This window comes from Bombina bombina, chromosome 10, assembly GCF_027579735.1.
Source record: "Bombina bombina isolate aBomBom1 chromosome 10, aBomBom1.pri, whole genome shotgun sequence".
NCBI lineage: Eukaryota > Metazoa > Chordata > Amphibia > Anura > Bombinatoridae > Bombina > Bombina bombina.
This window is the reverse complement of record NC_069508.1, coordinates 151182515-151206044: the sequence shown is the minus strand read 5'-3', so window position 1 is coordinate 151206044 and position 23530 is coordinate 151182515. Positions and strand designations below refer to the sequence as shown.

General features: G+C 40.2%; 1 protein-coding gene across 3 annotated transcripts in view; it reads left to right on the top strand.

The window, feature by feature from the left end:
- Positions 1-23530, top strand: part of RNF220 (ring finger protein 220) — a 384981-nt gene that overhangs the window by 332142 nt on the left and 29309 nt on the right. For all 3 annotated transcript variants that reach the window (XM_053693391.1, XM_053693390.1, XM_053693392.1), the window contains 4 exons: positions 4009-4105; positions 4239-4325; positions 6912-6967; positions 7143-7221. In XM_053693391.1, the coding sequence (XP_053549366.1) occupies positions 4009-4105; positions 4239-4325; positions 6912-6967; positions 7143-7221 (319 nt within the window). The remainder of the gene's footprint in view (positions 1-4008; positions 4106-4238; positions 4326-6911; positions 6968-7142; positions 7222-23530) is intronic.

The following is a 23530-nucleotide window of genomic DNA, read 5'->3' as shown; positions in this document are numbered from 1 at the left end:
AACTTTGTATTTATTTTAACTAGGTACAATAGCTATTAAATAGTTATTAACTATTTAATAGCTACCTAGCTAAAATAAATACAAATTTACCTGTAAAATAAATCCTAACCTAAGTTACAATTACACCTAACACTACGCTATCATTAAATAAATTAACTACAATTACCTAACATATTAAATAAAATTAACTTAAGTACAAAAAAACCCAGAAAATAAAAAAGAATTACAAGAAGTTTAAACTAATTACACCTAATCTAAGCCCCCTAATAAAATAAAGAAAGCCCCACAAAATAATAAAATGCCCTACCCTATACTAAATTACAAATAGCCCTTAAAAGGGCTTTTTGCGGGGCATTACCCCAAAGTAATCAGCTCTTTTACCTGGAAATTTTTTTTTAAATAGCTCCCCCCCAACATTAAAACCCACCACCCACACACCCAACCCTACTCTAAAAACCACCCAAACCCCCCTTAAAAAAACCTAACACTAACCCCTTGAAGATCACCCTACCTTGAGCTGTCTTCACCCAGCCGGGCACAAGTGGTCCTCCATACGGCAGAAGTCTTCATCCGATCGGGGCAGAAGAGGTCCTCCAGACGGTAGAAATCTTCATCCATGCGACATCTTCAATCTTCATCCTTCCGGAGCGGAGCCATCTTCTATCCAGCCGACGCGGAGCCATCCTCTTCAATCAAAGTCCTAACACTGAATGAAGGTTCCTTTAAATGACGTCATCCAAGATGGCATCCCTCGAATTCAGATTGGCTGATAGGATTCTATCAGCCAATCGGAATTAAGGTAGGAAAAATCCGATTGAAGTTCAATCCAATTGGCTGATCCAATCAGCCAATAGAATGCGATTGACCTTGCATTAATTCCGATTGGCTGATAAAATCCTATCAGCCAATCGGAATTCGAGGGATGCCATCTTGGAGGCACCAGCTCCTACTAAGCATGTGCAAGGTTCAGTTAATTCTATCATTAAATACAGTAGTATTACATCATAATAAAAAGACAATGCAGAATCGCTGTTTTCTGTTTCAAATAAGTAGTAGATTTAAAAAAAAAAAAATTTATTGTTTTTAGCACGTACATATTTCTGGGATACATTGTATCATTTGTATATTTCTACACACACGTATTTCTGGTATAGTATCATTAGCGCATTTCTTGTATAGTATCATTAGCACATTTCTGCACATACATATTTCTGGTAAAGTATCATTAGCACATTTCTGCGCATACGTATTTCTGGTATAGTATCATTAGCACATTTCTTCAGACGCATTTCTTGTATAGTATCATTAGCACATTTCTGCACATACATATTTCTGGTATAGTATCATTAGCACATTTCTGCACATACGTATTTCTGGTATAGTATCATTAGCACATTTCTGCACATACGCATTTCTGGTATACATTGTATCAGTACATTTATGCACTTGTATTCTGGGATATGTTGTATCATTAGGACATACGTATGTGCAGAAATGTACTAATGATACAATGTATCCCAGAATACGTACATGCAGAAATTTGCTATTGATGAAATGTATCCCAGTAATACGTATGTGCTTATGATACAATGTAACCCAGGAATATGTACGGATTATTAGCACATATCTGCTCATACGTTTTTATGGGATACATTGTATCATTAGTTATTACATTTTCTGCAATACTTCATATTATACTTTGTATTGTTAGTGTATTTCTGCGATACATTGTGTCAGTAGCACATTTCTGCCCATATGTATTGCATATACTGTATACCTAAGCTGCATGAAGTTCAGAAGTGCCCCTTGTAAAGCTCTGTGTACCCCAGGTTAAGAAACAAGGCACTAGAGCATTTGCGTTTACACTACTATGGGCCTCTGACTACACTTCTTAACCCAGTAAGAGTCTTCTTCAGAGCTTCAATACACTTCCAGAGCTGTACGTGGATTATAAGCCAATCAAGTGAGTCATATGTACAAAGCTGGCAGTCATCAGTCCAAATGCAGTTTAGGAACAAGCATATGTGTTTAAGCTTTTTGCAGGAGTTAAAGGGCATACAGAAGTGTAAAACACTCTACCACGTTTTACTATAACACTATTATGGACTTTAGTGGCTGAGTTTTGTGCATAACAAGAACAGTCTCAGTTCACAACATTTGCATCTCTGTGGGGTCCCTCTGAGAGAAATACCACATGGCCTAGGGGAACGGCAGACTCTGGTGACGGTCTATGTACACCTCAATGTTAGACTCATTGTACATCGCACAGCATTTAAGAAGACAATTCTAGATGCAATAAAAACAGGCCAGCAGCCAGAAGCAAGCGTTTTCAGACGTCAAATATTTAAACAGCTGCTGCACGTTTTTGCTGGCTCTTAAACAGAGGTGACAGCAGGATATCAGGTCAACATCCACGGAGATCTGCTTTAAAACTGTCACCAAATGTGTAGGCTGGGCACAGCAATGTGACATAGCTTACCTTTGTGTCCAGGACTTGTGCTGTGATTTTATGTTAAAGGGATACTAAACCAAATGTTTTTCCCTTTAATTATTCAGATAGAGCATGCAATTTTAAGCAACTTTTTAATTTACTCTTCTAGTCAATTTTCTCTTGCTATCCTTTTTTTTTTTTTTTTTTTTTTTGAAAAGGCAGAAATGTAAGTTTAGGAGCCGGCCCAGTTTTGGTTCAGGACATGGACAGCACTTGCTGTTTGGCTCTGTTTAGCCATTAATCATCAAGTGCTACCCAGGTGCTGAACCAAAAATGGGCTGTCTCTTAAGCTTACATTCCTGCCTTTTCAAATAAATATAGCAAGAGAATGAAGAAAAATTGATAATAGGAGTAAATTAGAAAGTTGCTTAAAATTGCATGTTCTATCTGAATCATTAAAGAAAAAAATTTGGGTTTAGTATCTCTTTAATCTCTAGGGAGCCAAGAAATGAAATGGAAGATATTGGGGCATATTTATCAAGCTCCGTACGTACGCAATATCGGATCATGTTCGCTCGCACAATGATAAATAGGCCCCATTGTTGCAAGTTACCTGTGAAATTCGCCACCTGATAACAATTTCCTGTTTTGTTTCCTGACACATAGAGCTAGATTACGAGCTATTCATCGTTCCTGCTCGTGCGCCAACGGCGCTTGACTCGCTTTTTGCACAAATTGGATACCACACATATTGCAAGTTGAAAGAAAAATGTTTTCGCTTGTGTGCAGAAAGCCAAAGCTACAATAATCCCGACCACGTAAATGTATTCCCCCATAGGCTTCAATGGATCGCAAAATGTGGGGGGAAAAAGTTACACCAAACAAGTTGTTCAAAGTCAATCGCATTTTCTCAAATGCAGTAACCCGACATGAAATATGAATATTTCACACTCCAAATATTATATATAAAGAAATATCTATTGATAAATTGTGTATATATGTCTCTATATATATATATCTTTAGAAATGTATATGTATGTATCTCTGTTAAAGCCCTTTGCAACTTTTTTTATTTTTTTTTATTCCTGAGACCTCTTTAACTCTCTAACTTTTTATTGCAATTTTTTTTTTAAATAATTTTTATTAGATGGTGTTGTGTGTAACTGTACTTTTAACTGTTTGTCATGTATTTTATTTTAGCGTAACAGTTAACCAGAGGTCTTAGGTTACGCTAGCCTGACACGTGTTAAATTATTTTGCTCAAGCAAGCACATTTACTTTCAACCTGTAATACGCGCGCTACTTCCAATATGTACAAACAGCCACGATAAACCTGATATTGCTTGCGCGGCACTCTTAATCTGGCCCGTAAAAGGGGAACATGTTTTAGTAAAACAGTAATATTATAATAATGATAATAATAGTAATGGCTTTGGGCTGTGTGCTTTTTAATTATGTGCTATTTTAGTATTTTGTGACAATCTTTTGAGGGTTTTTTTTTTTTTTTTTTTTTCCTTCCTTCTACCCAACAAGTTCCAAAAGCCCCAATTGCAAATGATTGTTTTCCTTTCATTCAGGGTCTGGATTTATTATGTGTAGCAGTAAAGAAAATCATGACAGTGACGCCGATCTGGATGTGGACGGAGATGACACGTTAGAATACGGAAAGGCTCAGTATCCTTTATCAGACAGCAGCTTTAGTATTTCCCACAGCCCAATGTTGCACAAATGCTTGTTTTGCGGGAGTTGTGAACAACGTAGAAGAATTTGAGACCCCCGTTTTTTTTCCTTAAGCGTCTGTCTCCAGGTACACAGAAGCAGATGTGATCCCGTGCACAGGAGAGGAACCAGGTGAAGCCAAGGAGAGGGAGGCCCTCCGAGGAGCAGTACTCAAGTAAATGCCTGTTTTTATTCTGACGTGCAAAAGTATTGTATATAAAGTTTGTGCATTCAAAATTGGTTAAAGGGGCAAAAAACGGACTGCTGCAATTAAACTTAAAATCCTTTACATGGAAATTGTGAATTCAAACTTTAAATAGTTAATAAAACCAGACAGAAATGCAGGTTTCTGCTCATCTAAGGCCACCTTCCTCAGTGCTATTGGTGGCTAGGGACATGCCAATATTAGCCGGAGAGGAGCTTGTTTTTCACAAAAAAGTTTTTTTTAATTTTTTTTTTATACATTTTAAAATGAGTTTAAGCCGCTTTTAAAGGAGCAGTATCCCATTCTATTCTATCATCTGACTCGTCTGCATCCTATATCCTACATGATGAATACAATCTGCAGTGCTATAAAGAAAGCAATATAAGCAGATCTATTGCAAGTGTTACTGTTGCTTTAAAGGGACATTAAACACTAAATACATGCTAGATAGAACAATGCATTCAAAGAAAGGATTAGTCTGAGAATAACATGTAGATGTAGTTTTTAAAGTTTCATTAGTTGTTTAAATATTGACAAGATAAGTGTAAAGTTTTAGTGTCTCTAAAACAATGGGAGCTGCCATGTTGTAACTTAGGTTACTTTATTTGCTGTGGCCTATTAGGGACAGTTATAAATAGGTCACTAGAGTGTGCAGCCAATGACAGCATGGAATATAACAGTGTTCTTTTAATTTCTAACAGCAACTGAAAAGCTCACAATTTCAGAATGGAGTTACAGGAAAAGGAGACAAAATAAATAAAGTACAGGTGAAACTCGAAAAATTTAGAATATCGTGCAAAAGTTAATTTATTTCACTAATGCAACCTAAAAGGTGAAACTAATATATGAGAGAGACTCATTACATGCAAAGCAAGATAGTTCAAGCCGTGATTTGTCATAATTGTGATGATTATGGCTTACAGATCATGAAAACCCCAAATCCACAATCTCAGAAAATTAGAATATTACATGCAATCAATAAAACAAGGATTGTTCATAGAACCATATCGGACCTCTGAAAAGTATAAGCATGCATACTGTATGTACTCAGTACTTGGTTTGGGCCCCTTTTCCAGCAATTACTGCCTCAATGCGGCGTGGCATGGAAGCTATCAGCCTGTGGCACTGCTGAGATGTTATGGAAGACCAGGATGCTTCAATCGCTGCCTTCAGCTCTTATGCATTGTTCGGTCTCATGTCTCATCTTTCTCTTGGCAATGCCCCATAGATTCTCTATGGGGTTCAGGTCAGGCGAGTTTGCTAGCCAATCAAGCACAGTAATCCCACGGTTATTGAACCAGGTTTTGGTGCTTTTGGCAGTTTGGGCAGGTGACAAGTCCTGCTGTAAAATGAAGTCAGCGTCCCCATAGAGCTCATCTGCGGAAGGAAGCATGAAGTGCTCCAAAATCTCCTGGTAGACGACTGCGTTGACCCTGTACTTAATGAAGCACAGTGGACCAACACCAGCAGATGACATGGCTCCCCAAATCAACACAGACTGTGGAAACTTCACACTGGACTTCAAGCATCTTTGCAGTGTGTGTCTCTCCATTCTTCTTCCATATTCTGGGTCCTTGGTTTCCAAATGAGATGCAAAATTTGCTCTCCTCAGAAAAGAGGACTTTGGACCACTGAGCAACAGACCAGGTCTGTTTTTCTTTAGCCCAGGTAAGACGCTTCTGGCGTTGTTTGTTCAGGAGTGGCTTGACAAGAGGATTATGACCTTTGAAGCCCATGTCCAGGATCCGTCTGTGTGTGGTGGCTCTTGATGCACTGATTTGGGGTTTTCATGAGCTGTAAGCCATAATCATCACAATTATGACAAATCACGGCTTGAACTATCTTGCTTTGCATGTAATGAGTCTATCTCGTATATTAGTTTCACCTTTTTAGGTTGCATTAGTGAAATAAATGAACTTTTGCACAATATTCTAATTTTTCGAGTTTCACCTGTACTTTATTTATTTTGTCTCCTTTTCCTGTAACTCCATTCTGAAATTGTGAGCTTTTCAGTTGCTGTTAGAAATTAAGAGAACACTGTTATATTCCATGCTGTCATTGGCTGCACACTCTAGTGACCTATTTATAACTGTCCCTAATAGGCCACAGCAAATAAGGTTTCACCTGTATATTGCAAAGGTTTTTCTTTATTTATATATAGTTTAATTTTATATTACCATTTTAAAGTGTTTAATGTCCTTTTAATAATGCGCCCAATTAAAAATACATAACTTATCTATAATAAATGCCTTTAAAGCGACACTAAACACTAAATAAATGAACCAAAGATTAGCCCGAAAGTAACGCACATATTAGTGCCTTTTTGTGTTAATCTAGATTTTCTCCCCTGCTGATGCCAGTTAGGGACACTTCTATAAATGGGTCACTGGGGTGTGCAGCCAATGACTGTAAAGTCCTGAGTCTAGAGTTTCAAACAGAATTAATTTACAGAAAATGGACACAAACTAAATAATGAAAAGTATATTGCAAAGTTGTTTACTGCTTAGCATAAATCCATTTTATATCACAAACTCAAATCCTTTTTATCTCCCCTAGTGGCGGAACACCAACCAGCAGGATATCATCCGAATTCTCCAAATGGGCCAGTGACGGTAAGTGGCGATCGTTACCCCAGTACGGATTATTTAGGCCATTACTGCCTGTACTCCTTATTGTATGTTTGTTCTATCAGAATAACTTTTTATTGTTGTCATTTGTAGTTAGCTTTGTAATGAAATGTATGTGTAATGTGTATATTCATGCTGGGCAACATGCTTTTGTTTTCAGACATGCCTTCCACAAGTAATGGGGACAACAGCAAGCAAGATGCTGCACAGAAAACCTGCAAGAACAGCGACATTGAAAAGTAAGTGTGAAACGCATCACATCTTCCGGGAGGGTATTCACTGTGTAAGTTATGTGCGCAGCCGCATAGTTTGTATTCTTTCCACCAGAAACAAAACCGTAACTGTGGGATATTTCTGGTTCCCAAAAAGCTACACAGAATTTGTCAAGTGCTTCTAGTAATATCTGCATGAGCACACTCCTACTGTGCATAGGTGCTCGGGAAAACGCAGAACAAATAATATCTGAAAGTTAAAGGCAAGCTAAAATTTGCAAAAATGTTTTTTTCCTTTTTTTAAATAAACCATTGTTTGCTCACTATTGTGCATTTTCCTTGTTCTAATGAACTTGTACCTATGATTCTGGTTTAAAGGGACTTGAAAATGTTTATTGTAAGATAGAAAATCCCTTTATTACCTATCTCCCAGTTCTGCACAACAACAGTGTTATATTAATACACTTTTTACCTCTGTAATTACCTTATATTTAAGCCTCTGCAAACTTCCCCCTTATCTCAGTGCTTTTGACAGACTTGCATTTTAGCAAATCAGTGCCGACTCACAAATAACGTAATGTAGTCTATATGGCACACGTGAACTAGCACTGTCTAACTGTGAAAACTGTCAATATGCACTGAGATAAGAGGCAGCCTACAAGGGGTTAGACATTAGCAAATTAGCCTACCTAGGTTTAGCTTTCAACAAAGAATACTAAGTGAACAAAACAAATGTGATGATAAAAGTAAATTGGAAAGTTGTTTAAAATTGCATGCCCTATCTGAATCATGAAAGTTCATTATTCTTATTTATTTTGTAATGTAAAGCTTCATCCCAGAAGTATAAAGTCTGGCCTGTTACAGGGCATTGTGACCCTGGTGCAGAAGGAATATTTTGGTTGAAGAGCGCTGCTCTCTTGGGAACTGTGGCTCTCGATTCATTTTATGTGAAAGGTTAACTACAGCTACTATTTGCCTATTTCATATGTCTCAGACGATGTTCTCCTGATCGGTGTTTCCTTTAGTATTGTCCTTGGAATACTGCATTATTTTAGCACTAATTGGATTTTCTAGATGTTCAGCTTCAGGTGTATTTATCTGCTAAATGGATTAATAACGGATCTCAGATCTTATGTGTTTATAGAAAAAAAAAAGGGGGTGCGGAGGAGTGTTATGCCTACCCGCTGCCTGCTAACCACTCCAAAGCTGAACTATGATTTATTGTGACCCAGCCTGGCAGGCTAAATTGATTCATTTTGAGTTTCTGTTTCCTAATCTGGAGCTAAATTGGTTTCATTTTTCTTGTTTTCTTATGGTACTAGCAGAAGCAGTGAGTTCTGAGACCAGACCCTGTGAACAGCTTCATTTTTCATAACTACTGTTTAGACTCTTGTTATTGATGTAGTTCCATTTAGCTGTAATTTGCATTTACAGAAGCAGATGTGTGTGATGGCTTGTTGCTTTGTCACCTGTGTCACATACAGTGCACGACATACTAGGGATTTGCCCTTGCAGCTAACCACTTGTTTTTCATGCTGTGCAGTACGTGAGGGGGCGTCGGGTATTGGACATATTGTTTTGCTTGTACATTGTCGTATGCCAGCTTGACATTGAAGTTGTTCTGTCACTAACCATTTTCTAACTTTACAAATTCCGCAATATTTTACCAATTTTTTTCCTTGTGTGTCTCCTTTTGTAGCTGCACAAGGTACTCTCTGCATGCTCAGACAGACGTATCTTTACACACGGGGGTCACTGGGCCAACATCTTAATTCACAATGTTACTGTTCAATTTTAGTTCTTGCCACCAAACTAGATTGCAGGCCACAGAGAGCATGTGGGTGACTAGCCCATCAGCTCACCTCCCATTAGTTTTCCTTGATTTTGTGTTGTCATAAATTCATTCCAGATTGTTGTGGTCGATCACTTTATCTCCGTCAGTGCGAGGAGCTCGGTGTGATGTATGACATGAAACATCTGAGCCAGCCTCTCCATGAATCACCCCAGCTGTTTGGTGTCAGCATGAAAGCAAACAGGACAGCGGCTGCTAGAGTGTCAAGTGGGATAGGAAGAGACATGACGTATGGATGTTTATTTAATAATTCTCTGATATTTCCAGCCCTGGTGCGGTAGGACCTCCTGAAGTGGAGAGGGTGGGTGGAACTGCCAGGGTGGGCTATCAGTCAGAGCGACAAGATCATTAATCATGTGAATGGGAAAAACAAAAGGAGAGCTGCTAAGAGAAAATGCCCTCAGGGATTATAGCCTCTAACTTGTCCTGTAGGAGCTTTTTTTTTTTTTTTTTTTTTTTGTAGTTATCTTCCCTACTCCTCTGCAGGACTCGGTGTTCCATTGTATCTATCTGCTGAGCATTTTTGACACCTGACTACAAATTATTTTCTTAGAGAACCAAAGTAGAAACGTCAATCTTATGTTTGATTAGTTTTAAGAGCAACAGTGTTTACAGGTGGTAGTGAGAAGTTGTTAGTGTTAGGATATGAAATATTATGGTGTCACAGTGTTGTAATGTATGCAGGTTAGTAGCATGTTATGGTGTCATGTATGCAGGTTAGTAGCATGTCACTGTGTGACGTATACAAGTTAGTAGCATGTCGTATGACGTATACAGGTTAGTACCGTGTGACATATGCAGGTTAGTAGCATGGCACGGTGTCACATATGCAGGCTAGTAGCGTGTCACACATATGCAGGCTAGTAGCGTGTCACACATATGCAGGCTAGTAGCGTGTCACACATATGCAGGCTAGTAGCGTGTCACACATATGCAGGCTAGTAGCGTGTCACACATATGCAGGCTAGTAGCGTGTCACATATGCAGGCTAGTAGCGTGTCACGGTGTGACGTATGCAGGTTAGTTGCGTGTCAGTGTGCTTGGTTAGTACAATAGGACTTGAGAGAACAGTGTAGTAGTGTGTGATACATTTTATGTTATGTTATCAGGTCTGTGGGACAGTCTGACCCACATAAAAATACTGATCTGTTTAGCAAGTAGTGAGTCAGTTTTTGTTTTGTTTTTTTGGTAATTTTGAATCAATATTTCCACTACAGTTGTGAATGAGTACCTATAAAGCCCTTGCTCTAATTTTATATAAAACCTTGTACTATAATTGAGATTATTTGTTAAAAAAAACTAGTAGACAGCAGATGACCCTTTAGCAGATAACACTTTAGCAGATAGGGCTTTAATGTCTGTTACCCTCTCTATAATGTCATGAGAAACTTCGATTTTGACTGATGCAGAAAAAACATCTGCCCATATCCCTGTCTGAAGTTTAACTTAATGCATGTCCCGAGCATTTGTCAATTACCGTATTTTGCTTTTATCACCTTTGTTGGAAGCAGTCCTGTCTAACATTGAGTGCATATAGGAATCCAAATCTCAAGCTACTGGCTCCAAGCTGTCTCATTGTGTGATGTTAAGGTATAGACAGCTAAGCCAAGCTGTCATCTCATTATGTGATGATTTTTCATGTGAGCTTGCATCCTTATGTCGACCCTTTCCCTTGAAGAAGTTTAAGTTAAAAAGTGAGAAAAAAACATATTAATTATTCACCATCCTTCTCTGTGAATAAATGTGGTCTTTCTTACAAAAGACATTTTATTGCAAGGCCATCTGAAGCATGCTATTCCATTGTGGCCGAGGTGGATAGCTAAAGCGCCTTGTAAGCAAGAGGTTTAGAGTTCAAATCCCGGTCTGGCTGTTGGGTTTCCATGCTGCATGCCCTTCTACTTAACCTATTATGGAATAAACTTCCTCAAGAGGTAGTAGCGACAAACACTTTGGGGGACTTTAAAAATGCATGGGACAAGCATAAGGCTATCCTACAAACTAGATAAGTTTATACTGTTAGGTAATATCGGGCAGACTTGCTGGGCCTATGGCTCTTATCTGCCGTCAATATCTATGTTTCTATCTATGTTTCTATGTGGTCCTTGGGTACACACTCTCTCTATTGAAAAATTTTAATGCAAACTTCCAAATTCCAGGTCGCCTTTCTAAACTTAACTTTAGCCAAAGTGAGTTTACATGGGCAAGTTGTGACTGATGACATTGATGCTCCTCAGAGGTCACCGTTCCTTTTCTCCCCACCTATTGCCATCCATATTTCAGTTTCTCTGCCATTTGTCATCCATTTCTCGCTCATTTTTCCTTTCTTTCACTCAAAAGATGTCTCTGATATCCAGGTAACCGTTGAGGACTGTGAATATAATGGCCACAAACAATAGTTTCCTCCTCCATTACTTTTTAATTTTGTCTTGCTTTGGTTGGTCTTCATCCTTGGTTTTTTTTTTGTGCTTTTACAGCTCGATATCTTGTGATTTGCTCTTCAACCATATTGATAATTTTCTGTAGCCAAGCAGTTTAGTATGGGACATATAGGATTAGCATCCCCTCTATTCCACTGCTATTATCCAGCTTAATGACACAAGGAGGGTGATAATCTTATCTAGTTTTACTGGCATTCTAGCCTTGCGTATGCTGCCAGAAACACATGAAATTGCCTCTCACAAGTGATGGTAGAGAACAAAATTGTTTGGAAGCCACTTGGGATAGAAGTAGGATAGTCCATGAGGCAATTTCCAGGTTTGATTTTCTACACTGGGCTCCATATATATTGTGGTGAAAGAACATTGACCCTGTAGGCAACATCAGGTCAACACAAACCACCCTGTAGTGAGGGGGCATCACATACTGAAGAGCAGCCATGCGTAGGCTTTAATTGGACTTTGTCACACTATAAAATTCCACTACTTCTTGCCAAGTTTACCTTCAGTTTCTGGTATAAGTCAGTCTGGGTTTCTCTAATATACTGACTTTTCTGCAAGCTGTCATCTTTAGTGTTGAAAGCAGAGGGTAAAGCCAGACTTAACACCAACATCTCTATTCACATGAATAAAATGAGAATAAAATTGACTTTTTATGAACATCATGCTTAAAAGGGATGTAAATAATGTATTTATATATGTATATGTGCATGTTTGTTGTACTGACAAGCATATTATGCTGACACAGTCACTAAAGGCAATACAAGCTTAACTCTTGGTTATATTCCGAGTAATATGCATGGTATCTCAGAAAATGAAACCATTCTTACCATATTAAAGGGATATGTAATCTTGAGGATACCTAACAGGGGCACTTTTATTCAGCAAAATTTACATTTCACTCGTGTTGTGAAAAAAAACTTACCTTTTAAACTTGACAGCAGCTCCAGCTTCCTCCACCCGTCGCAAAGCCTCTTCCTGGGTCTAAAATGAGGAATACGGCTTCCTCCAATCACTGCATTGAATCACACTGATTCCCCTGGGGGAGAAGCCGTGATTTGGAGGATGACCCATCCATCATTTCTGACATCAGAAATGGCTTGCAACAACCGGAGGAAGCTGGAGCAGCTGTCAAGTTTAAAAGGTAATTTTTTTTTATTTTATTTTTTTCTCAACATGAGTGAAATGTAAATTTTGATGAATTAAACTGCCCCTGTTTTTAATCGAACGACACTTTAGCATCAAAATTTACATTCACTTTAATACAAAACTATTGTTTGTTAATAGAAAACACCACAATATTTTACTTGTAAAGGGAAAAAGTTACTAGTTGGTTCTATAAAAGTAATTCATTCACTCATCATTAAAGTAATTGTAATCTCTCTCCTTTTTAAAATTTGGATCCGAAATGTTCATGATATTTTAGATGGTTGTAATGAAGTTGCACTGTAACTTAGTTTTTAATATAAATATGGAATTCAAATTCCCCGTGCTCCGCCACCCACTTCAAAAGTACATTTTTCTGTGAGCCAACAGTTTGAATTGTTCTCCATTCAGAGTGCCATATGTGGAGAGCGCTGATTGGACAACAATTCAAACCGTTGGCTCACAGAAAAATTAACAGAGTTTAACATCACTTTTAAATAAAAGACGGAAGCTATTTAGCCCTGTCCCTGTGTATACCTAAACCTAGAAGCTTTTTCTTTTAAGACTAGTACCCTATTTGCTTAATGTTCTGACTCCTTTAAAAACAAATCAATTTGGCTCCTAACCTTTAAGCCTTGTATCTAAAATGTATTATTGTGTGTTCACCTTGGTTTGTAACTGTATTTTCTGCTTACAGTCTCCTAAAGTATTTTGTTAATAAAGCACAATCTACAGTCAACTGAGATTCTGCTTTAGAAAAATCAGAGATCATTTAATTACCGGCATTGCTCGCAACAGCTCTGGAACTGCTCAGTTTTGGAGCAAAAGAGGTGTTGCATTGTGCAAAGCTGTGACTAATGAGCATGTTTCCCGATGGAGAGAGGTTTTGGTTACCTTTTTATCTTCAGGGGTTGGGTGTGTCTGTAAAGATGTCACTGTGTGCAAAGTATAAACCTCTAATCTCAGACTAATCATTTCTTTTACAAGATATGACGAGTCCACGGATTTCATCCTTATGGGATTACGCCTCCTGGTCAGCAGGAGGAGGCAAAGAGCACCACAGCAGAGCTGTGTATATATAGCTCCTCCCTTCCCTCCCACTCCAGTCATTCTCTTTGCCTGTGTTAGTGATAGGAAGAGGTAAAGTGAAGTGTTAGTTTAGATTCTTCAATCAAGAGTTTATTTTTAAATGGTGCCAGTACTATTTTTCTCAGGGTGAAGCATCAGACGTTTCAGCAATGGGAACTGAGGAGTTTTTCTACATTATCACTTCACTCCCCATGCTGGGGCTGCCATGCTGATGGTCTTATAAGATGTCACATAAGGCCCTATTTGTCCCCACAGACCTACAGGAGGTGATGTAAATAGACCTCTTCTTCGTGTGGGACAGGTTCAGATCAGCACTATGGTATGTACAGTCTTTTTGTTTTCTGGGGAGAGTGTAGCTCAGAACAGAATGGACGTTAGCTGCTGCAACACAAGTGGGGTAACTAACTTGCATAAGTTTTAGTTCCCTATCTGTTTTCCCTTCTTATACTATTTATATAATAGGCAGTGGGTTGGTGTACTTAAGTGACCCGGTTTCATTAAGGGGTCAGAAACTGTGACAATTTATAAGCAGGCTGATGCTGGAGAAAGATCCTGTGTAAAAAGGGTTCATTATACCTTTATTTTTTGAGGGACACATTGGCTTTTATACAAGTCGGGTTTACCAAACATTGATTATTTTCATGCAGCGTTTTTCTTCTCTATACCGCACACGAAGGACGGGGCTTACATTTGCGCGCTTTGCCGCGCACTTGTTATTCCGGCCTCTGACACGGAGGAGTATTACGGAGCTCCTGTTGCTTCCTAGGTCCACTTGGTGTAACTTACTCGCAAACGGACTTGGGCAGTGGTTCTCGGAGAGCATCTTGTTGGTGGGAGGTAGGTGCAGGGGTTAATTTTAGTCAGAAGGACTATAATACCTAACGATGTAAATATATTTGGTTATAGCAAGTGCATATTACTTTTGGTTACACATTTGCAGTAGAAAATGTATATCGTTTCACATTTGCAGTGAAAATTTATGTCGTTTTAAAATTTAAAGGCACAGTATATACGACCAATATTGCTCTTTTTCTTTTTATCATGGCTGACCTACTGGAACAGACTTGTTCTATGTGCTTAGCTGCCAATGTGGAACCCCCTCTTATATTTTGTCCCTCCTGTGCTGAGAGGGATTTACAGTTTAAAGAACAAATTTTCTTTAATGCAAATAGTTCTAAGGATGCTTCTCAGCTTGATGAGACTCAAGGTATGCCGCTACTTTCTTCCCAAGCGTCACAGCCTTTAACACCCGCTCAGGCGCTGTCAACTGCATCCACCTCATTTACTCTACAGGATATGGCAGCAGCTATGTCATCTACTCTTACAGAAGTTTTGTCTAAGTTGCCAGTGCTGCAAGGCAAACGTAGTAGAAGAGCGGACCAGGCGACTTCTGACTCTTTGATGGTGATCTCCAATGTTCCCTCTCAGGGCTCTGAAGTGGGAGGTAGGGAGACTCTATCTGAAGGGGAATTGTCTGATTCAGGCAGTGCATTACCCCAGACAGATTCAGACGTAATGTCCTTCAGATTTAAGCTTGAACACCTCAGTCTGTTGTTGTGGGAGGTTTTGCTGACTCTGGATGATTGTGGTACCATCAGAGAAATTGTGTAAGATGGACAAATACTTAGAGGTTCCTTCTTATTCTGATGTTTTTCCGGTTCCTAAGAGAATTTCTGATATGATTACATGGGAATGGGAAAGACCGGGTATTCCGTTGTCACCTTCCCCTACCCTATAGCTGACACCGTTCTGGATTCTTGGCAAACGGTCCCTAAGGTGGAGGGAGCTATATCTACCCTGGCTAAGCGTACGACTATCCCTATTGAGGACAGTTGTGCTTTCAAAGACCCTATGGACAAAAAGTTGGAGGGTCTTCTAAAGAAGTTATTTATTCATCAAGGGTTTCTATTACAACCGACGGCCTGCATTGTCCCAGTTACAACTGTGGCCTTATTTTGGTTTGATACTTTAGAAGAGTCTCTTAAGACTGAGACTTCTTTAGAGGAAATAATGGATAGAATAAAGGCCCTTAAGCTGGCAAATTCTTTTGTTACGGATACCGCTTTCCAGATTGCAAAATTGGTGGCTAAGAGTGCAGGATTTTCCATTTTAGCACGCAGAGCCTTATGGTTAAAATCTTGGTCTGCGGATGTGTCTTCTAAATCCAAGCTTTTGGCTATTCCTTTCAAGGGTAAGACCCTATTTGGGCCTGACTTGAAAGAGATCATTTCTGACATTACGGGAGGTAAGGGTCATCTCCTACCTCAGGATAAGACTTCTAAGCAGAGGGGTAGACAGAGTAATTTTCGTTCCTTTCGAAATTTCAAGGGAGTCCCCTCTGCCACTTCCGCTAAACAGGAAGGGAATTTTGCACAAGCCAAGTCCGTCTGGAGACCCAACCAGGCTTGGAACAAGGGTAAACAACCCAAGAAGCCCGCTGCTGCTCCCAAGACAGCATGAAGGGGCTGCCCCCGATCCGGGACCGGTTCTAGTAGGGGGCAGACTTTCTCTCTTTGTCCAGGCTTGGATAAGAGACGTTCAGGATCCTTTGTCACAAGGGTATCAGCTGGAGTTCAGAATTTCCTTCCCAAGGGGAAGGTTCCTTCTTTCATGATTTGTCTGTAGACCAAATAAAAAAAAGAGGCATTGGGGGGCGGAGCCTACAGCTGTTGCGGCAGGACGTGCTTTTGGAGAGCTCTTGGAGTGATAAAATCTAAAAGGCTATTTACCACATCTAACTCAATATTTTTTTTTATGGTTTCAAGTTGCCCAGACTGGGGAGACTCTGTAACAGCTTGGAAGATCATAATATAAAACCGGACCTTCCTATGTTCTTCAGCTTAACTACACAAAGTTGGGCCTCGAGGCATACACTGAGTGCCTGATTTCCTGTGTTGTTGGGGCTGCCCGCATATTTAACCCCCCTCCCGGAGTTTTTGACTCTGGGTTAATAAACCAGATTTGTAACGCTGGTCATATACCTGCCTAATTGGACAATGGAAGAATTCCAGTGCGCAATTCAGCAGATCTTTCTGAACTTTGAGCTAAAATTTTGTGCTATGCTAGATGAGGCTTTTCAGCCCCAAAATGCCCCTAGCTATGGTAAAGAAGAGAACATCGGTTACATACCTCCAATGTTGGTTGTGGAGGATTGCCCTGCTTTGACCACGGAACAGAGAGCCCCTGACATGGTGCCAACTACGGAACAACAAGATCCACATGGCCAGGGTTCTGTTCTTACATGCGTTCCTAGGCATCGGAAGGACACAGAGCATGCTTCACCCTCGACTGTGGCAAAACAAACAGGAGATTCCCTCCTGAGTACTCCTGTAGATCGTCGAAACAAGAGGCTATCTTACTTACCTTCAACGGATGCTTCCCTAGAAACACAGGCCCCAACCGAGAGCGCAAGTCATGGCTGCAGTGGTATAAAGTCCAACCTAGTAGCGGTTATCTTATACGCCAAGCTCCTTCCTACACCTAACATCGCTAAGGCAGATACCCCTCTGGATCTCGGTACCGAGATATTAAGAAGCAACAAAACGTACCTCTCACCCTGTTCTCACGCTTCAGGACTCAGCCGAGTGCTCCGGGATGGAAGAGATTTACTGTTCCTGAGGTCTGGAGTGGGGTGAATATGGTGACACGCTCTTTATTTTACACTGCGATCGTGCATGCTAGCTGCACCTCAACATGCGGCATTAACTCCTAAATTGAGTACAATTTATACCTCTATGTTTGTTATTGAACAGTTGAACTTTAGCAAGTGGTATCGTTCAGCAACCGATCACAGTTAGACTTTTGAGAACTGCACTAAAGAGCTATCAAGTTTAAGATTGCTTTGCTTATTACTGTTAATTTTTGGTATTTCATGCTTTATGATAGTATCTAATCTGGATGGTTGGGGTCATGTTGGGATTGCATTGGTTCGTTTTGTTTCCATGTTTTATTTTTAATATTCTAGGTTCATTGAGGTCAACATTCCTGAGTAATGCTGGGGCTAGAGTACTGGCGAGAGTATCACACCTAAGCCTATTAAGAGCAGGATTGTATGTGTATATGTTTAGCCTCAAGCTATGAGGGTCAGTCTCATGTTTTCACAGATTCAATACCACAGAAACACTGTTTCACAGATATCTAAATATGATTGGTGTGTATGAGATCCGCTGCCTAAATATGGTTAATGTCTACTTCACATTAGGGGATACATGTTCCGCTACTTACCATAATTAAAGATAGGAGTGAGTGCCTTTTGACCCTATGCTAGTAGAATATCAGGGTATGTATACACTATACTTATTGCATGGAGGCTTACTAATTGGCCTATGAAACATTTATTAAAGCTTATTGGTGAAGGCCTACAAGTTTCCCTTGCCAGTCCAGCTTATCAATATGCTAGTTCCAATTTGTGAGACTTTTAACACTAGTATACCCCCAGACGCACCAAAATGTTATAGTTGTGTATAGACTAGAAGGAGGCTACTTGCTTGAAATACCACTCTTATTTAATCAATAGAGGGACTATTATTTTTTTATATTATTTTTTTTTATTTTATTTTTTATTTATTACAACTTTATACTTTGAGAACTCACATAAACCCCCTAGTTAGACTGGTAGTCCTCTTATATTAGAGAACATCGTAGCCTCATACACTAGTGCCAGACTATACAGATTTTAATTGCAATGTTAGATAAAAGCTGTACCTCAACTCACCACAAGGCAGACTCAGGGATCTATGTAACCTAGATATGATCTCTTGTTGCATTGGAATATAGTGGGCTCTAAGATAGATTAAGTTACCCTATACTTTTGTCCGTATATAGCCATATTCATAGTTGATGTGCTTTATATATCCATTTACAGGTACTGTTGTAAGGTCCAAAAGTGGCCTCATGCTAATATTACCCTCCTACTATATACTATCTTAGCTATGTTGGAGGCCCATGAGCGACCTCATTTGTTATATGGAGGTAGTAAAATAGAGGGTTTGAGACTGTTATGTTCTATGTTGCACATAAGGTATTAAATGAACAGCAGCCGGTAGTATTGTATTATATAGTTCACCACAAGTAACTACTAACATGTACGCCAATCTTAATGTTATGGAAATTACTGATTGTACTATTCTCGTACTTGTATTTACTTTTCTTCCCTTTATCAAACATACCTGTATGTATATGCATTTTTCACCCTCAATAAAAAAAAAAAAAGAAAAAAAAAAAAGAGGCATTTTTACATTGTGTAAAAGACCTCTCCACTATGGGTGTAATTTGTCCCGTTCCGATTCTAGAACAGGGGCAGGGGTTTTACTCAAATCTTTTCGTGGCTCTCAGAAAAGAGGGAACATTCCGACCCATTTTAGATCTCAAGAGTCTAAACAAGTTTCTCAGAGTCCCATCCTTCAAGATGGAGACTATTCGGACAATTCTTCCATTGATCCAGGAGGGACAATATATGACTACCGTGGATTTAAAGGATGCATACCTTCACATTCCTATCCACAAAGATCATCACCAATTCCTAAGATTTGCCTTTCTGGACAAACATTTTCAGTTCGTGGCTTTACCCTTCGTGCTGGCCACGGCACCCAGGATCTTCACGAAGGTTCTAGGGTCTCTGCTGGCAGTTCTCAGACTTCGGGGCATTGCAGTGGCGCCTTATCTGGACGATATTCTGAACCAGGCGTCATCTTATCAACTGAAAAAGTCTCATACCGACATGGTTCTGTCCTTTCTAAGGACTCACGGGTGGAAGATGAATCTAGAAAAGAGTTCACTAATTCCACAGACAAGGGTTCCTTTCCTGGGAACTCTAATAGATTCTGTATCCATGAAAATTTTCTTGACGGAGGTCAGAAAGTTAAACATTTTGAATACATGTCGAGCTCTTCAGTCCAATCCTCAGCCTTCAGTGGCTCAGTGCATGGAGGTAATTGGATTGATGGTGGCGGCAATGGACATCATTCCGTTTGCTCGTTTTCATCTCAGACCTCTACAACTGAGCATGCTCAGACAGTGGAATGGAGATTATGCAAATTTATCTCCTCAGATAGATCTGGATCAAGAGACTCTCTTCTTTGGTGGTTGTCGCAGGATCATCTGTCCCAGGGGACGTGTTTCCACAGGCCCTCGTGGGAGATCGTGACAACAGATGCCAGCCTTCTAGGATGGGGTGCAGTCTGGAATTCCCTGAAGGCTCAGTGTGTGTGGGCTCGGTCAGAGTCTCTACTCCCAATCAATATTCTGGAATTAAGAGCGATATTCAATGCGCGCTTCAGGCTTGGCCTCAGTTGGCTTTGGCCAAATTCATCCGGTTTCAGTCGGACAACATCACGAGTGTGGCTTACATCAATCATCAGGGAGGAGCAAGGAGTTCCTTAGCGATGACAGAAGTATCCCAGATAATTCGGTGGGCGGAGGCTCACGCTTGTTATATGTCAGCAATCTACATCCCAGGAGTGGACAACTGGGAAACGGACTTTTTGAGCAAACAGACGTTTCATCCGGGGGAATAGGAACTCCATCCGGAGGTCTTTGCCGCTCTGATTCTCAGGTGGGGCTGGCCGGAATTGGAACTGATGGCGTCTCGTCAGAATGCCAAGCTCCCAAGATACGGATCCAGATCAAGGGATCCTCAGGCCTAACTGATAGACGCTTTGGCAGTGCCTTGGTCGTTCAACCTAGCTTATGTTTTTCCACCGTTTGCTCTCCGGGTGATTTGCACAGATCAAACAGGAGAGGGCTTTGGTAATTCTAATCGCTCCTGCTTGGCCGCGCTGGACTTGGTATGCGGATCTGGTGGACATGTCTTCTCTGCCACCGTGGAAACTTTCATTGAGGCAGGACCTTCTCATTCAGGGACCCTTCCATCACTTAAATCTAGTTTCTCTGCAGTTAACTGCTTGGAGATTGAACGCTTGATTTTATCTAAACGAGGGTTCTCTGATTCGGTCATTGATACCTTGATTCAGGCACGTAAGCCTGTTACTAGAAAGATTTACCATAAGATATGGCGTAAATATCTTTATTGGTGCGAATCCAAGGGCTACTCATGGAGTAGGGTTAGGATTCCCAGAATTTTTATCTTTTCTCCAAGAAGGATTGGAGAAAGGGTTGTCAGCAAGTTCCTTAAAGGGACAGATTTCTGCTTTGTCTATTCTGTTACACAAACGTCTGCCAGATGTTCCAGACGTTCAATCTTTTTGTCAGGCTCTAACTAGAATCAGGCCTGTGTTTAGACCAATTGCTCCTCCTTGGAGTTTGAATTTAGTTCTTAATGTTCTTCAAGGGGTTCTGTTTGAACCTATGCATTCAATAGATATTAAGTTGTTCTCTTGGAAGGTTTTATTTTTGGTTGCTATTTCTTCTGCTCGCAGAGTTTCTGAGCTTTCTGCTTTACAATGTGATTCTCCTTATCTTATTTTTCATTCTGATAAGGTGGTCTTACGTACCAAACCTTGTTTCCTTCCTAAGGTTGTTTCTAATAAGAATATTAGTCAGGCAATTGTTGTTCCTTCCTTGTGTCCTAATCCTCCTTCTAAGAAAGAGCGTCTGTTACATAACTTGAACGTGGTTTGTGTCCTGAAGTTTTACTTGCAGGCGACTAAGGATTTTCACCAATTATCTTCATTATTTGTTTTTTCTGGAAAACGTAGGGGCCAGAAAGCTACGGCTACCGCTTTCTTTTTGGCTGAAGAGTATCATCCGTCTTGCTTATGAGACTGCTGGACAGCAGCCTCCTGAAAGAATTACGGCTCATTCCACTAGAGCTGTGGCTTCCTCATGGGCATTTAAGAAAGATGCTTCTGTTGAACAGATTTGCAAGGCTGCAACTTGGTCGTCTCTTCACACTTTTTTTTCAAAATTTGATACTTTTGCCTCGTCGGGGGCTGTTTTTGGAAGAAAGGTTCTTTAAGCAGTGGTGCCTTCGGTTTAGGTTCCTGTCTTGTCCCTCCCTTTCATCCGTGTCCTATAGCTTTGGTATTGTATCCCATAAGTAAGGATGAAATCCGTGGACTCGTCATATCTTGTAAAAGAAAAGGAAAATTATGCTTACCTGATAAATTTATTTCTTTTACGATATGACGAGTCCACGGCCCGCCCTGTCAATTTTTCAGACAGGTTTTTATTTTTGTTAAACTTCAGTCACCTCTGCGCCTTGGCTTTTCCTTTCTCTTCTTAACTTTGGTTGAATGACTGCAGTGGGAGGGAAGGGAGGAGCTATGTATACAGCTCTGCTGTGGTGCTCTTTGCCTCCTCCTGCTGACCAGGAGGCGTAATCCCATAAGTAAGGATGAAATCCGTGGACTCGTCATATCGTAAAAGAAATAAATTTATCCGGTAAGGATAAATTTCCTTTTTCAGTTTTCATCATATCTGCACATAATGTGGTGTGTATGTATGGACTAGTGTACACACAGGGCCAATCACCTTTCCTGTGCTTTATATTAATGTAAGCTACTCCCTGACAAGTGTGTTAAATCTTTGCTCCCATAGTGTTGCTCAGGTGGTGTCTGCTGATTATTCCATCTATCCACCTGCCCTCACCATCCTGAATATGTGTCAACTCAGCAGTTTATTTTCCATAAAAAGAGACTTCACATGGTATCAGTCATGACCTCATTCAGTTAACTAGGATCTCTGCCCTACAGAACATTTTGCACTTGGGTTCCCCACCACTACTGCACACACTACCATTTTCTTCTATTGGCATTAAGAGTCCACAAGAACATTGTTTACCTATGGGAGAACAGAGTCACCGCCCTCCTTTTTGTGGCCAGGGAAGGTAATTCATATAGGTTATGAATGTTATGAAAAAAGATTTTTTTTTTATTTTGCTTCTATTGGCAGTAAGTGTCCACAAGAAACATTCATAACCTATGGGAATTACCTTTCCTGGCCACCAGGAGGTGGGTAGTGACTCGTTTCCATAGGTAACGAATGTTCTCATGGACTCTCACTGCCAAGAAGGAAGTTAAATTATCAGGTAAGCATAATGTTTATGTGACTTGGTAGTAGGGATTGCAATCACTTCTGTGTTAGGTGACTTTTAGTTTGTTCTGGGTGTTACAAGGGGCCCTAGCACTTCCTCAAGTATTAGGTGGAGTAAGTGACCCTCACATACTCAGGTGGTTATCGAGTGAATGCTATAGGCAGTTAGATACCCTATTATTCTACTCCTTTTTGTCACATTTTTTTTGTACAATTCAGGCAACAGTCTTGTAGAGTGGTTACAGGCAATTGTTGCTCTCCCACAATGTTTGCTTTTCTTAGACAGTGAAGTGAGATTTTCTGCAACTCGGACTGATCCTTTTCTCTCTGCTTCATTCACCTCTCACAGATCTTCCTGTGTGTGGTGTTTGCATAATTTAGATACCATATTGGTAGTTCTTTACAATTATCAGGGAGCATTCATAGGCTGCCGTGCCACAAGACAACGGCCTGACCTTGGCAAAATTCCACATTTAGTCCTTTCAGCAATCCGCATTTGTTGAGTGAGCAGCTGTAAAATGTTTTATCTTGTCTGTCCTAAAAAGAGCTGTCTTTATGCTTCTCTACTGATGGACTTGCCTACAGCTGAAGCACTCATTCGGTGGATCATTTGGTCTCCAGAGGGAACTATGATCTACAGCCTCTTAAGGATCTGCAGGAGGTGGTTGTGAATGCACTTGGCCTTCATTTTAGTACTGTTCCCCCAGCCTGTGGCTTCTCACCCATTGGCATGACACCCAGAGTTCTGTACAAAATCATCAATAATTATTTTTTTGCCCTTATCCTAGTTGTGTCTTGGACTGGATGCCCATTTGTCTTCAAG